We start from the raw sequence: 17,311 nt of genomic DNA on the forward strand, positions 1-17,311 counted from the left end.
CTGACAGACTATGTCCCACACACTGCACAGGTCTTTTTAAGCCTGTGAGTTTTATTCATTTTAAAAGAAAGGTTTAAGAATCAACTAAGCTAGTTTTGCCAGTTCTTTTTGTCTCTAGCTGGGAAACAAGGTTGTCCTGTGTATCACACGTTTTGGCAACTGACAGAAAGTCAGCAGGACTAAACCTGAAGCTCTAAAACAGCCTAAAATAGCTTCATGTAAAGATGCAGCTCCTGTAGCCTACCAGTGTGAGACAACAGAAGGTTAGCAAGTCCACAATCCAAATGGCCAACAAGTTAAAAGCAGCACATTTTAATGGGTGGCAACCACCCTGGTGTATCTAAAGATTAGATTCCAGCTACACAAAGCTCTGCCCTCCTGGCACAGGAGCCTGACGCACACCATGCCAATATCCGTAGGTCTTGCCAGACAAATCGGTGTTGCACAATCTGTTCTAGGTAGCTGTCCTTTCACTGATGACAGCAGAAATACTCATTAGGGCAAACAATTTTTATTCCCATAGCTCCATGGCTTAAATGAGAGAAGTGATACAGAGTTTATTAGCACATATATTTAACATACATATTTTGACAGCTGCTTGGAAATAGGAATGTTAGGGTATGATGTGGTCTTCCCCTTAGGGAACTTACTTGCCAAGGCTAAAAAGAAAAATTATTAGGTGAAACCTACCACAGCAGCACCAGTGCAGCTCTGTAGCAACTCATGTGCCCAGCACCGAATGCCCCTGCATGGACTGCTGAACAGCACACGGGTGAGGACGTAAAAATGCAATGTAAGCTGGTGTTAGAACCAGGCTATTTATCCACAACATACAGGACGTGCACAAGGGTGTGTTAAAGTATTTAATTTGTAGAAGAATCCCAGATTCTTCACGTGGGGCTAACTCTCTCTGAATTGGTATGCGTGCAAAACGGCAGCATTCCAGTTGCAACAAAGGGATGATTAAACTCATCTTCAATTAGAAAGAGCAAAATAAGACAGGCCACCAGTCAAAACCAGGTCAAAATGGTGAACTCCGTGTTCCCCAAGCAGACTCTGCAGCCTGAAGCCAACCCAGAACATACAGCTTTCTCTCTTGGGCCTCTCAGAAGGTTGAGAAATGCTCTCCCACCATGGGGGTGCAGGAGAAATTTGGGTAGTGCATCAACCATGAAAAAATGCACCAAGCATGACCAAAGAAGGACAATGAAGCTGGTCAGGGGTCTAAAGCACAACTCTTATGAGGAGCAGCTGAGGGAAATGGGGCTGCTTAGCCCGGAGGCTGACAGCAGACCTTATCACTCTCTACAATTACCTGAAAGGAGGTTGTGGCAAGGTGGTTGTCAGTCTCTTCTCTTGGGCAAAAAGCAATAGGAGAAAAAGAAATGGCCTCAAGTTGCACCAATGGAGGTTTAGATTGGATATTAGGAAACATTTCTTCACTGAAAGTGTTGGGCACTGGAAGAGGCTGCCCAGGGAAGTGATTGACTCACCATTCCTGGGGGTGTTTAAAAGACGTGTAGATGTGGTGCTCAGGGACATGGTTTAGTGGTGGACTTGGCAGTGCTAGAGTAACGGTTGGACTTCATGATCTTCAAGGTCTTTTCCAACCTCAACAACTCCATGATTCTAACTTTCCAATACTAAGAGCTAAACACACTGACAGCTCTTCATTGTGACACTGGCTGCGATGTATCCTGTATCGCAACACAAACCTCTTCTCTCCACCCCATCAGCCTCTCCAACACAGAGTCTCACACTCAGAAGTACTCAGTCTATCCAGATGTTGATAGGTCAGACATATTAAGTATTTTTTCTTGCTCACATTTCTTCTCCTTGCACACCTCTGCAAGCCATAAAACACAGCAGACTAGAGCAATCTAAAGAAATACTGCACATTTACTGGACATGCAACCCTCAAGAAATTCAGCTGCCGAGCTTCAGCAGTGAGAGCAGCTTTCAGCAAAAACTGTAAATTTACAGTTGCTTCTAACACAGTTCAAATCCATGGTCATGGAAACACCAGAAAGGCACAATTCCAACGCCAAGGTCAGCCAGTTCATCAAATTCCAAGTTTCCACCAAAGAAAACAAAACATTTTTAAAACTTCAGAACATAGGCATAACTATGCTGCCAACATTTTTCATAAGGTCTACTTTTAAGTTACCACCTAGCATAGAGCAAATCATGCCAAAGGTTTCAAGTTGTCTTGGTCTGGGCTGGGCAAGCTGGCTCAGTCTTATAATAGACAGGATCAGAGAACTCTAAATGGGGTTACAGGCACTGACACACTGATATCAACATGAAAAATTAGCTGCTTTAACATATAGTGAACAATAATGGACCTTCAGTAAAATCAAAGCATGTTCCCATCACTACACCAATTGGAAGCACATCAGTCTGCTCAAATGCAAAACCTATTGCATCTTTGTGATCCTCTCAGCTTCTCTGTATTTCTGGTCTCTCCCTTATTGTTACCTTTTCCTTCAATCTAAACGGTGCAATGAACTCCTGTGCTTCATAAAGAAAGTTCATCTTAACGGTACATAGCAGGAGCCACCCCCAAAAAATTCCTGTGTCCTCCAGGAAGCCTAAGAAGTGAAGTTTCCCTCCTATACCGAACCAGGAATTTTCGATAGCAAAACGTGCCCAGGAAGGAGAGTTTCAAATGAACTCATGTTCACCAGCTCCATTTTGCTAACCTCGAAAGTCTTCAAGCAGCAAAATTAAATTCCGATTCCCTTGCCCTCTAATACTCTATTAATGGTCAAAGCTTTTTTTTTTTGTGTCCTGAAGAACATGATCTAAGTGGTTTCCATTAATAAACAAGGGGAAAACAAAACAAAGAAAACACATTGAAAAGCATATGCAATGTCTTTTCACTTGTAGAAACATGGAAATATCTCAAAGGTGATGTGACAAAGATAGGATCTTTTTGCAGTATAAAAGAAAGTGTGAATTCACCCTGTGAAAGCATTATGTTGTAACTGATTAGCCCACAATTCATTTGTGAAGGTATGAAAAGAAATCGATACTAATTGGACTTTTGTGATTTGCATAGTAATTAGACTGTTTATCATACTGTAAAACACAACTGTGATTTACATGAACCTTTAGGCACACAAATACTGGTAAAATACTGACCAGCTACAGAAAGTACTTCAGACAATAACAATCTATTCAGAAAAGTAGAAGTATGTCTATCCCACAGTGTAAAGTGCTCATTTGGCTTGGAGAGAGGATAGAAGATTCTTGTGTTGGCCTGAAAAAGATGTTGTAGAAACATTCAGATCGCTTTAATGAAGGAAGAAAAAGACAGCAAAGGAAAGCTGAACAGTTTTAAAGGAATTTAAAATTATTATTTCTATTATTTCTGTCACAATAGAATCTAGAGATGTCATTGTGCTACACGTGAACACATAGTAAAAAACAGCATCTGCCAGCAAGTGATCAAAGTACAGATAAGACAGATGAATAATGACAGAAAGGAAGTCCAGTATGCACAGGCCAGACTGTGCAGATGGTGAGAGAAGCAAAGACACTTGAGGTAACTGACCAAAGATGAGACAGACTCTAAACTGGGAAAGAGTCCAGATCCCTATAGTCCCAGGTAACAGCTGACCTGCAGCATTATCTCCCTCAACATATGTTAACACAAGGAAGGAAGGAGCTGTGCTGAGTGATAAAAAGAGGAGTCATTTAGGAGATGCTGGATTTCAGCCCTTCAGAAGACTTTCCATTCTCAGTCTTTCTGAATGAGTGACAGAGACTCTAAAGAGACTCCATTCCCCTTCTCGAGGCATGGCATTTGCTTGCCTTCTTGCTAAAGTAGGGTAGGACATGGACTACAGGCCCTTGAGGCAGGGAGGTTGGGGGAAAATGTGGGAAGGTGTGAGCACTGTAACAAAAAGGTTTAACCAGGCCACTGTGGTGGAGAACAGCCAGCAGGAGAGACCAGATTGTTGCAGATGCAAACCTTCTTGTTGGAAGGGTCAAATAAAGATAGCTGTCCTGTTTCAGAGTTAATACAACATGAAGAGGTGAAGTGCCTGTGCTGTGAAAACAAAAATTACTTTGACCATCTGAGGGATCTGCAGGTCTTTTGACCACTGAGATTTTAAATCAGCAACTTACATCCCTCAACACAGCCACTAGCAACACAAGCGCTGCTGAATGGAGTCTGTCCTCTTGTCTATAAACAAAGTGCAAATATTTCTACTCACTGTATAGATCTGTTTCATCCAGAATTTCAGACTTGATGATCTCTTCAATCACATCTTCTAAAGTGACAATTCCCAGGACTTCATAAAAAGGATCTCCTTCTCCTTCATTGTTTACTCTTTGTACTATAGCCAGGTGAGACTTGCCTGCAAGGAGACAGATCAGCAATTTAGACATATTCCTGAAAGGTCAGAAATTATAGCAGAATTATAGACACACAGGTACAAGTAAAAGGACAAAAAGGTTGGTGCCAGGTTTCATGAAAAAAGAGGCAGATGCTTAAAATCATAATCTGATTTCTGTCCAAGAAATGCATTCCTGGGTCACATAAATCCACCTAATGCACCAAAGGAGGGCAGCTCAAGAGATCACTGTTCTCTTTCTAATGTCTTTCCCAGCAAATCTGTCACCCTTGCCTTGAATTCATTGTATTATCTTGTTGTTCCAGTTCTTGTCCCACACACTGGCAGAGGACGGCCAGGCTGGAGCCCTCCTTTGCAACGAGCTCCCGTGGATGCTCTCCTCAAGCTTGGAAACAACAGCAGCAACGGCCAAACCACAGAAGCATGTGGACAGGGTAGAGCTGGCGAGGTCAGCCCAATCCATGAGTTTCCCTTTTTGCCCTCCCTCTCTCAAAAATAATTTATTTAGACATGCTCCATACAGAAGGAGAGGCTTATTTAGGAATTAATTAATTAAAATAATCAAAGTAACAGTGTTTGATCAACAGAGAGAAAAGCCACAATGAGAGATAACAGAGGCTCTAAAAATCCCTGTGCTGTGCATCATTCACAATGTATTCCATAACTCCTAAAATCTGTTTTGCTGCAGGAATAATAATATCATGACACTTTGAATCTGCTTTGACATCCCTGGTTGCCAGTTTCCCTACCTGCCATTGAAAGCCGGTCTTTTGTAAAGATGCATAAAAAGTAAGAAGCATTCAAAGGGCTCACCAAATACAAGTGGCATTTTGAAGCATGAACAGAGCAGATATCAATGTTTTCTGAACTATGAGGAGGTAAGCAACCTCGTCTCATGTTCTTCTTCGCCAGTCTCAAAAACGATACTTATCCCCATCCGTGGAAGATAACCAAAATAGTTCAGCTTTGCTTAGACCCCTTTATAGGCAATAACGTTTGCATGTTTTAAGATTCGGATTATTAGACTACCAAGCATTCAAGCTATTCCAACCCAGACTTACTCATGCTTAAAGAATGAAAATATCCTGAACAAATTAGACGAGGGAGGAAAACTTATCAACTACTGATATAAACATTGCATCAGGTCAAGTCAATTCACTTTGGTAAGTTTTTCACATCTGCTTTCCCAGGGACCCAACATAAGCAGTTAAAAACAAATTCTTGGTGAATGCTGTCTGTCGAAAGTTAAATTCTTTTGCTATTCCCAGCTTGTGATCATTTAAAAGGAATTTTCCAAAGCAGGGTCTAATATTAGACTCAAAATGAAGTTTCCATTCCACTTAGGCGATATTCTCACCAAAGTAACTACTGCATAATCTGATTGTCTTGGAGCTACTCGTTTAGATGCAGATGGACATACTTTAAATACCAACTCCACAGCACTGCTGAGTCTTATCTTGAGGAGACCTTATTCTACAGTGAATTAAGAGAAAGAAGATTTGTGATTTTAAAGGATCAACTTTCATATTGTACTGAAAGTCTTTCACTCTGCCAGGTTTTATTTCTTTGCATTCCTTGTAACACTTCCAGCTCTTTTTAACACTCAATGAACAGCATTAAAAGAAAAAAAAAAAAAGGTGACTTAATACAAAGATGAAAGACCTAAGTACTATTACCATTGCTGTTCTCCTTTAATACCTTACTCCAATTACATCCTTCAAATATGATGACGCTCAAGGACAAATGTAGCACAAAAAACTGTCACATGGGCAAACAAAAATATTGTAATTTATTTCCCAGAGCCTGCTCAGATATTAGTATATTTGTTTTCAAGTCAAAAGACATAACTCCTTCAAGAAGCTTTCTATCGCAGACCAGAGCAGCTGGCTTGCACATGCTTATTCAGATGCGAATTCCCGAGGATCACCATTCACACACATTAGGAAATGGTAGGAGTGCTCAGATCTGTAGAAGTAGGCAAAGTTCAAAAACAAACAAACAAACAATGCTATCAAACTCGTTGTTTCAGCTTTAGTCAGAATCACTAAATTACAGCCCTCTCCTCTGCTTCTGCACTGCCTAAGATAAAGCTGAACTAGGTGATAAAATTCTACATTTTGAAAAGGACAGTCCTTCTAACAGTAGAGTCCTGGACACATCTACAAGCAACGGGAGAGATTTATGGAACTGGGAAAGGAGCTGAGGGGCTGCACCACCACGGGAAGCTGTGCATGACTTTCAGCCACAAAACCAGTTACCTGCCCTCTCCATTGGGGTGTGGTCCTCATCAAGAATTTAAAATACGTTACACTCTCCCCATTTCAGTGGCCACAGCACTCTGATCTGAGCAAGAGTCACGATCATGAGACCAGTGGCCAAAGTCTGTACTCACTACTGATCTCTTATGCAAAGTGAGCTGATAAGGAATTAGTTATGGGCATCTATCCAACATTTTGCACTTTCTATAAAGAAAAAGAAGGCTAGAAACATTTTTTTCTGGCTCTGCCATGATCTCTGATTTTTAGGGTTTTTTTTATTTATCACCCAAAGTATCAAGACCCTTGAAAGTCGTCTTAGTTTCAAATGTCATAAGACTCTTTGGTGGGTAACACCGATGTTCAGCTCTACCCTCATTATTAAAACTACATGTTGCAGAGAGTTTATCTGTTGAAAAAAGATAAATTATCCACGTGCAGGCTGACATGAACCTTTGTTCCCTCTTGACTATCAAGTTTCATGACTTTCACGAACCCACCACTTCGCTGAGGTCAGATGAATTTAAGGTAATCTCATGGGGCTACCCGTAAAAGGCTGCCTTCTGCTCCCAGTGTCTCCTTCTGCACTGGCTCCAATGCTCATGCAGTCACTTGACACAGCAGACCAGAGCTGAAAATTACATTTCTTGGGCCTTTGTCAGCTAATTTTGACCCAGATCCAGTAATTTGCCAGAAATCACCAAACAGCGGAACGTGCATCAACACTGTTGACAGAGGTGGCATGAGGATGCATTCCTGGACTGGCTGCCCTCTCATACTGCTGCGCAGGTGACTGCGAAACACCCTCCATGTATGGAAGTAATCAAGGCAGAAAAGGCTAAAGGAAAAGCCAGAGGAGTGCAAGGAGTTCTTTACACGTCGTAAAAGAGCACAACACAGCATGTGCCCTGCTTTAAAAAAGGCCTGCAAGTAAAGTAATGACTCCTCTGAGTGTTTTAAATAGAAATTGGCTACAGCTTTATTCAAAGACTTTATCAGTCCACTGGTATTTGTCATATTGTTGTTTTATTCAGCTGAGAAAGTGAAGTTTCAACTGTATTTTCCACTGCTAAGGACATACAACACATATTCAACAAGGAGTTGAACAAATTAAACGTCTAGGTAAGGAAACCTGGACTGCCTATATTATTCCTACAGCTTCGAGAGCAGAACACGAATTGAACTGAGAGAGAGCAAGCATACATGGAAAAATATATAAATAATTTCAATACTTCACTGATTTTTCGGCCACGGTGTCTAACCACACTACATCTATGGCATTAATCTTTCTTTAATCAGTCATGTTAAGTGTTGATGCAGCGAGACTGAGGAAGCAGGCGGCTCTGCAGCACGGCCAGATCTGATGACAGCGGCAGAAATGACCTGAGGGACGTGCAATAAGCAGCACCGGGACAGAACTGGGGGCAGTGCTCTGTCCCACAGCTCCTCTGTGGCCACGGGCAGGCAGCACTTGCTTTCTGCCTCAGCTTCCCCACCAACAGCAAGAGTGGGTAACATCAGTCAGAGCCTCTGGAGCTTATACACGCACACAGCTTCAGATGAGTCGTGGCAAACGCTAATTGCTCAGTTGCATTCATGGGCAACTAAAGGACCAAGGAGTTTTGTTAAAAGCAAATCCAGTCTCATCCCATTGCTCAAACTCTTGCTGCTCAGCTTGGATTTTGCTCTGTACCACAACTTCTGATTAATTTATTACGCTAATTAAGAAGCATGAAGATGCTTAGTGAAATCCGCATGAGTCAGTGAACCTAGAATGAGCTTGAGAGAGTCCATGTGATTGACTGACCATGCAGAACAGCACTGGAAGAAATGCTTGAAATACTGATTCTTTTACAGTACCTTGAGCATTCCTTGAAAAAAGAAATAAGAAAAAAATATTTCACGCTTTGATCCTGGGGTACTTATACATGTAGAGTAAGGATCTCAAGAATATTGCCATGCAGTTCAAACTAGAGATGAAAACATCCGATCAAGTTCAACATCTGCTCTAGTCAGCACAGAGGGTCCTGTCTGCATGGATAGATCTGTGCCCAGCCCACTCTCACATGCCACTTCCCCACAGACACATGAGAGGAAAAACGGGCTAACGAGAACATTATGAAATGCAATAAATGCAAACACAAAGTCACGAATCTGGACAAAATCAGCCCTGTGCATTTGTACTGGGGGCTGAATGACTGGGTCTGCAGAACAGGACCCTGAGGTCCTGGTAGACAAGCTACACCAGCCAGTGGCACACCCTTGCAGCAATGAAAACCAACTGCATAGATAAGGAAAACTTGTTCCCCATGAGGGTGGTCAAATGTTGGAATAGGGGCCCAGGGGGCTGTGAAATCTCCACCTTTGGAGGTATTCAAAACTCAGTGACCTGAGCCAACTTCAAAGGTAGACTGCCCTGAAGAGGGGGTTGGACCAGATGGCCTCCAGAAGTCCCTTTATAAATTATCCTGTGATTCTAAGAGACTTCGAAGGGTGAGGCCTGATGGAAATCCCATCCCAAACTTCATTTCAGACTTTTTGTTCCTGAATTTCTGCTTAGGCACCTAAAAAAATAGCAAATTTTTCAGTACAGAAGGATGATATGTAAAGATGGCAAGTTTTACTGATCTGGAATGCCACAATACAGGCTTGTACATGACCAAAAGTAATAGCGAAATGACACTACTAGCCAGACTATGCTGCAGAAAACTATAATAGTGCTGGCACAGCTTCAGAGCAAAAGAATGACCTTGGGAAGCGAGCAGTCCAAGAGCAGACACATAACTCTGAGCAGTGAGCAACAACCTATACGTGACGTGTATAAGCTTATATCATGAGTAAGCAACTAGAGATGTTTCTATTTCTGCAGAAGGAGGTTTATGAATCCAGTAACTGAGAACCTTTCCATGTGTTATTTTCCCCATGCAAGAAGCAAATCTCACTGAAGGCCCTCAGCTTCCTTCTGTTAAAAAAAAATCTGTGCTAAATCAAACCTATGGTAAGCATTTATAAAGCAGAAGATTCCCGTTAAGTCATTTTGTGGTAAAATTAGAATCAGGCTAATCCATTTTTGTCAAAACCAGTAATCTGAGTCCATTTGCTGTTGGTGAGTGCACTGGAACATTAAGCTACAACCTGTTTAATGTGCCTACAATGACACGGAGAAAAATCCCAGGAGGTGTTTAGCTGCCCTTGAATTTGGTAACTAATCTCCTGGGTTATTTTTATGCAACTGTTTTGGTTTTGACTGTTTTCTATGAAGGTAAACAATTTGGTCTGCCAGTGAGATTCAGAGGTTCAACAATGTATTATGCAAAACAATCAATTTTAAAATGCATTGTATAATTTAACCATTAAAAACAACTCCCACTAGAATAGCACTGGCTTGCAAGCCATTATACCTATGTAACAAGTGTTTTCCTAAATTTCTGTTCTGCAGCACAGTTCAAGGACATTAAATCTCTCTTCTATTAGCAGAAGTTTGTATTCACACTGTTTGCTTTTGCACCTTGATTATTTTCAATGAGGAAATCAGACTGGTGCTTTCTCCCCACCACACTAACTGGTGTGCAGTGCCTTCGGGTTCACAACACAACACCGTTCACAGATTCAAGAGAAACTCAAAACTACTGCATTATCTAGATTTAGACTAGGCTTTTTAGATCCTCCTCTTTTCAGCAGCAAAACAAACAATTTTTTAATATATATTTTATGTGTATTCGGGAAGGGAACCCAATAACTAACATTCATTTAACGCAGCCACATGAAACTCATCCAGACCCTCAAGGAAAAGAGTGAAAGTATCAGCATAACCACAGGGAATATGGTGATTCTTTGCCTTTAAACCAGAGAGCTTACAGTCTTGCACAAACATTAACTAGAAACCACAACAGCCTTCACGGGAAAATAAAAGAGTAGTGCTTTAAATAGATCCTTTGTGTTAAAGCCCATTTTAGTGGGAGGACACAAAAAAACCCAAAAAAACCCAAACAAAACAAAACAATTAATTAGGGGGAGTTTCAGAATGACTTCCTGACAGTGAATTGTATTTGTAAGGAATACTTTCCCAAGGGAAATGGCAGAAGCTCAGTTATTTGCAACTTTGAAAACTTGACTGGATGACGCTCATAGCAAGGACTCCATAATTCTCCAATGCCCCATGGTAGATGGAAGAGAAGCGATGAGTGAACATGTTCCATCTCCAGCGGCCTACCACTCGGTGTACGCACTCCAACTCAAGTGCTGCTGCCTGACCCGTCCATTCGCTCTGCTCAGACCCTGGTGAGAACCACGCTGCCAAACTTCATTGACTTTGCTGCTGCTTCTACGAGTGAGAGCTGCAGAGAGCGAGAGCTTTCCATGCAACTGAACTGAACCTGGCAACAAACTTGGGTCAGAAGCTGAGAAGTCACCATAGGTCCATGAGTAACAGAAAATAGCTGGGAACCAGAAATAGCTTGAGAGTAAGGAAAAAGGTCATTCAAACTCAGAGCTCTGCTATCAAAATGGAAATCTTAGAGGAGAATGAAAAGAAGTGCAAACATTTAGGAAAAACTATTACCACGTGTAGGCAGGCAGCAAGAGTGAAACTGAAAAGCAGAGAGGTAAAGTTTCAGAAACTCCATGAGTATTAGTTATGATTTCCTTGCCATGGACAGTGTGCCAATGCTTCCCAGTCATGTGGTCCTTATCTGGTAGGGAATTTGGGTTTGATATGGCTGGGACTGACAATAACCAGTGTCCATGGGGATGTAAAATGTCCACCACTAGCTGGGCTGCTCTCAGTGCTGGCCGGAACATCTGATTTCAGCCTGGTAAATGGACAAACACAAGCTGCTTCCCAAAACTCGAAGCTAATGCCCTAGAGAAGGATCAGCTGGATCCGAAGTAGAAGAGGAAGAGATGGAAAACACCCTTCTAAAAACTAAGTGGGTTTTGACACCCTTGTGAGGCTCTAACCTGGGTAGGATGGTTGTGATATCAGGGAAGATTGTGATATCAGGGAAGGTTGTGATATCAGGGAAGGTTGTGATATCAGGACACTGGTGGCTTGAGATGAGAAACAGGCTGGAAATTTAAAAAACAAATCAAGGAAGCACTTCAGGGAGTACAGCAAACTAAAGCTGAGAGAAGAGGTGACAACACTGAGAAGAGATAATATTGAATCTGGAGAGAGACTTGTCACTATTTGGGCTAACACAAAGCAAAAAAATTCAGATAAAATTCAAGGCAAGCAAACAGAATACTCAAGTCACTCTTGGTCACGGTTCAAGTCTTCCACATGACATTCAAAAGATACTGAGGTATGACTTACGCTGATGTGATTTCCCCTGTGCCTCCACTTCCCAAGACAAATAATGACCTTTTGGAAAGAAGTGTAAGAAATGCATCTCCTTACTGACTTGCACCTCCACAGCATTGCCAACAAGGGGTTTTTTCTTAGCGTTCAAGCACCCTAAAAAGGAATCATGCTAATTTTATTACTTCTCTGTTTGTTTAAGATTCTCCCCTCTGATTTCAGCATTCCTTCAGGGATGAAGAGCAGACACCAGCCAGCAAAAGTGCAGCCAGCAGAGGGAGTGCAAAACCTGGGGTTTGCTCAGCTCCAGGTCCTCCTGAGCCCTCCAGTGAGCAGATGGAGAAGAGAGGTCCTGGATCCTGGCATCGGTGGGGTCTGGGTGCTGGCCTGCTGCTGAATCCAGGCAGATCTCCTTTGAGAGATCAATACTTCAGCCTGGAACTCCACAGCAAAGGCCAATATCTGCCACAGCCTGTTCAGCGTTTCCTTCTGCTGCTTTGCATTGCTGAAAGGAGCTGTGCCCACCCCATCTTCCTCCCTCTCCCCTGCCCTAGGGGGGACAATTTGTTGAGCCCTTCATAAGGGTGCAGGAGAAAAACTGTCACCTTGTTGGTGTCCTCCACCTGCCCAACGGGCTGCTTCCCCTAACAAACAGTTAATCCACTAAATAAAAACAAGAGCCTCAAGACATGTTTCTGAGCAACAAAAATAGAAGTCGACCCAGAACAACGATGAACTCAAATGACTCTGATATTCAGGTAACCAAAACATACCACCAACAGAAACAATAGCCTTGTTCTGTATCATCGCAGCCAAAAGTCGTACTGATCTAATCCTCCCTCTAATCCTGCCTCCCTCAATTCCTAGAACAAACCGAGTTTAATTTGGGGAGCTTCTAGATTTAGGCATCCACACCATGAGATTTTAAATCCGACAAAGGTAAAGGACTAGAAGGCACAACAGAAACATGTTTGGACATTAGGAGGAGGTTAGCTGAGGCCAGCGTGCTTACATAAGGAGCTAAACTGTGCTGCAAACAAAGTGTATGAGCTGAAAAGAAAGGGCCACATCTTGGGACTGTGGGTCATGATAGGAACTGGGGCCTGGATATATTATCTTTCTTTTATTACCATCATCAACTCCTGTATTTTACTTTTAGCTCACTATTTAGAACATAAATTTTAAAGGGTTCTTGTGGTACCAACATCTTACATAATTGATATTCTGTTTTAATGACCTGCTTTACTTCAGGCCAATTCATATCACATGCAGTTTGCAATTCCAGCAGCTCAAGACCCCGGCTGGTCGAGGGCACGTCAGATGTTTCAAGCTCAGCAGAAGGCTTTCCAGTTTATATTGTGGCAGCGGTGAGAGGAAGTTTAACAAAAAGCTACCCTGTTAACTTTCTAAATTGGCGACAGCTTCCTTCACCCAGCAGGATTAATACAATCCCAGAACCACTTATGTGCGTGCCATTCCACAGCGAGCGCAGCCGCAGGATACACACGCCTGTGAACACAACCAGCGCCCTTGACTCCGCACGAGCGCAGGATCGGGGCCGTGCGAGCACCCGCGCTCTGAGGCTGCACGTTAATTTATCCGAAACGTACCCCGTGGCGCACGGACACCACACTGTGCCGGGACAGCCGCCGTCGCAGACCAGCTTCCTGTGGCTTCAGCTGGAAACAAAGGACACTGCAGCAAGCTGAAGGCACGAGAAACGCAACCTTCTTCTCCCACTGGCTTTTTGTTTGGGTCAGGTGCCACAAGGTGTGACAATGCAAGGACGGCTGCCACAGAGCTCTCTCACTCTGTCAGCAAATTCAGTGGGAAAGCGGGGAATATCCTCTGGCCAAAAAGTGACTCTTTTAAAGGCTAAATTATGACATACCTAAACGTAGTAAAGTGTCAGGACAGACTCAAAGCCACGGACCAGAGAACATCAACTGCAGTGATCATTTCGAACCTCATGAAACCACCAGCAGCATCTTCACTCTGCTTTGGTGCAATTTTAGCTAACAACACAGAGCAGAGCACTGCTGACTCCTGGACTCTTCATCAAGAACACCTACAGACCAACACTTAAGGATATAAGGCGGCGGGGAGGAATCCTTTGAATCACCCAAAGACATGCTGAAACCATCTGACGCAACAGCAAACAGACAGAAGAGCACCTGTGACTTCAGAACTGAGCACTGTATAATAGATACCTAACCGCCAGCAAACCACATTTTTTTCTTTCAAAATACTAATACAATAATGTATGGAAAGGAAACACTAATGATTTTGCATTTTGCTAAGGATTTAAGTAGATTTTATCTTGATGATGTGTTACTTTAAAAGCACAAGAGGCCAAAATAATGAGTGCAAATGCCGATTCAGTGTCTGCACAAAAAGGAAAGATTACAGTAAACTGCCTTGTTTGAAAGATTGACAGTACTGATGGCATATTTGAATGCATTCTTAATGTTACTGAAGAACAAATGTAGATCAACTTGCTTTGTTCCTAGGAGTTTTCAATTACTCAAATATGTAAGATTTTCAAGTGAACTAGTAATACAACATGAACTTTACATCTACACAAAGCATGATTAATTTTCTCAAAAATGGTATTACTGGGTCAGGTTTTAGAAATGGAGAAAGAAGGGCTTCGAAGATCAATCTCTGTGGCAATTACACTATGAATATATTTAATTACTGACTTCATAAAGCAACTTTTTAAAGTTTCCATTTGTGAACAACCATCTAATTGTGTTTCTTTGGGTCACCCTGCTTAGCCCTCTGGCAGGCTGAGTTTGCCGAGAGCTCTTGAAGGAGGAAGGAAACCTCTCAGATAAGACAGAAAAGCCCCGCTCCTTCAGCAACAGCCGCTGGAGAGAACGGGAGATAAGGTGAAGAGGCAGCCTTGTCCCTTGAGCAAGACACTGAAGGTAAAATGAAGAGGAGAAAAGGAGTCTAAAGCAGGAGACTCTGAATTTGTGCACTTGCCACCGCTGGGATTGCTGTGATGAAGAGCTCTAGTCCAGAAGACTAAGGTTCACCAATATCTACCCATATCATGAGGAGAATCAGTTTAGAACAGAGATCACAGTCTATAATGAGTAACCAACATAGTTGCCTTTCACAGATCTACATTACTATCTTTTTAAGCAACTCCTTGATTTATTCCAATAGAACTTGTCACCAAATTTTTCTAAAATATTTTGCTACAGTATTTGTCACAATTTTCCTAATCCACTGACAGAGACATTAAGCATGGTATTTGAGGAAGCAAGATGACAACTAAAAGAATTAGTGGAATGGCTGCTTATTGTATTTTTTTAAATTCAGGCCAAAATTATTTCAAAGACGGCACATAAATCAGTGTAGCTCAGCAGCTTTCTAACCACTGGCTGTGGATGAGAGGGAATTACACGTGACTCTCACCTATAGTACAATATTATTCAAATTATTCATGTAAAATATTTACCATAAAGAGAAGACGTAATATTTTAGTGACATAACAGTAATTCTGCCAGGATGGTATTTCTTTCAAGATCTGCCTGTTTAGCTCAGGGAAGGTGTAATGGAGCAAACCCTGTTTTCTTTGGTACTCTCAGAAGTCTACATCGATATTTTAGTCCCGTTCAAAACGAACCTGAACATATTTGCTCTCAAATGACCTGGATACTTAGCTTTAATATCACTGACTTCTGGAACTTCAGTTATTTTGACAATTTTACTTGAGAACAAGCTTTGTGGAGTAGCTTCTCATAAGGAACAGGGCTTTTGATCTAAGCAGAACACTCTTTCATTCAGTCTCCTCTGGCAAGGGACAGATCTCTATCGCTTCTTCAAGAATGTTCACGTTGTTTGTAAATGTATGTGTCAGAGCATCTTGATGATTTTGTCTCAGCCTAGGCTCCATACATTTCTACTAACACCATGTAATAGCACTGCATAAAGGTATCTTAGGACAGCAGGAGCTCACAAGGGTCCGTTTGAATAATCTGCTATGTACGGCTGCGATGCACTGGCCTGGTGTACCCAGCTCCTTCTGCAACACTCCTACAAGAGCTACAGCAGAGCACAGCTCCACTTGCTAGGGAAACAACCTCAGTTATCACGGCTGAACCCACTGGCACAGGTCAAATTAGCTCCCCTTGTGACAGCAGAGGGCGGATTAAATCTCAAGCAACAGCACATACAGCTTTGCCCACAAATCTGTGCCCACAGTCAGAGCGCTGGGACAGGGCACAATACTGGCATCCCTGCATCCCTAAAACCCTCTGACCATGGAAACGGCCTCAGAGCAATGGGGTCCATTTGTCGTGACTTCTGCCTTGCATTTGTTTATTTTTAGCCAGGGTTAGGCTGAATAATTCTACATCCCAATAAACACTAATGTGCTCTAACTTCTGCTAGAAAAGACATGGGCAACTAGGTCATGCAACATACACACGCACACTTCACTCTTATTTTCTGTGACCACTTGTAAATCTAAACATTCTGGGTATGCCCATACAAAAACATCAACAGGAACCCCAACCAGAAAACCAGGACTTGCCCTTAAATCCACAGTACAAACAACAGTATTTATGCAGCGTATTAACAATAGCAGAACAGATGTGTGTCACTGTATGTGCACAGGAGAATATCCAAGGACTGGAGCATGAGAGAGTTTGGAAAAGCTAAACATTCACAGCCATACATGTTTTGGGTGTTTTGGTTTTTTTTTTTAAACAGATAGGTCTAACATTTCCTATCTTTCCCCACTGCAACACCCTCACTTTCCCCTGTTGATCTCCTACCGCAATAGCAACATGTCCTCACCTTTCCCCCAGACAATCTCTTGGGGCCTGCAATGCCCTTGAACTTCTTCCCACATCTTCTGCCTGTTCAGCAAAGGTCCCTCCACCACTGCAGCTACTGGCAGGTGATGGAGCCTTGGCAGAGCAGGGCAGGGCTGAGCCCTCATCTTTATCTTGGAGGGGACAATAGGAAAAATTTCCTCTATTATCCATACACGATTGAAAACTTACAGAACCATTGTCTTTCTGACTTTTCTAACTCAATGACTTCCAAAGCTATGGAGGACTAGGTCAGGTAAGGAAAAAAATAATTAACAAACTGACAAACAAACAAACAAACACCCAAACCAGCAAAACAAACCAACCAACCAGATAAAAAACCCGAATGCTCCCCAAGCAATCTTCCCCACAGTGCTAACAGTACAGACCCTGTGCCAGCCCCTAAATGACGGCACACAACAAACTTCACAATAATTCTATAATTTCCACTTGCAGGAAAGAGGTTGTCATTTCTTCATTTCCAAGTAAAGAAAAAGAAAATTGCTAGAAAGTCGCTAATAAAAGGGATTACAGAAAACCCTACATTAGACCACACACAATTTA

At 42.3% G+C, this 17,311-nt stretch overlaps 1 protein-coding gene across 3 annotated transcripts in view; it reads right to left on the minus strand.

The window, feature by feature from the left end:
- The window catches only part of CNNM2 (cyclin and CBS domain divalent metal cation transport mediator 2), a 121,486-nt gene that overhangs the window by 20,491 nt on the left and 83,684 nt on the right, over positions 1–17,311 (minus strand). For all 3 annotated transcript variants that reach the window (XR_010473461.1, XM_065067128.1, XM_021295875.2), the window contains exon 2: positions 4,224–4,367. Coding sequence is in view for 2 of the 3 variants with exons in the window: in XM_065067128.1 (XP_064923200.1) it covers positions 4,224–4,367 (144 nt within the window). In the remaining variant the exon portion in view is untranslated. The remainder of the gene's footprint in view (positions 1–4,223; positions 4,368–17,311) is intronic.

This window comes from Columba livia, chromosome 6 (genome assembly GCF_036013475.1).
Source record: "Columba livia isolate bColLiv1 breed racing homer chromosome 6, bColLiv1.pat.W.v2, whole genome shotgun sequence".
Classification (NCBI taxonomy): domain Eukaryota; kingdom Metazoa; phylum Chordata; class Aves; order Columbiformes; family Columbidae; genus Columba; species Columba livia.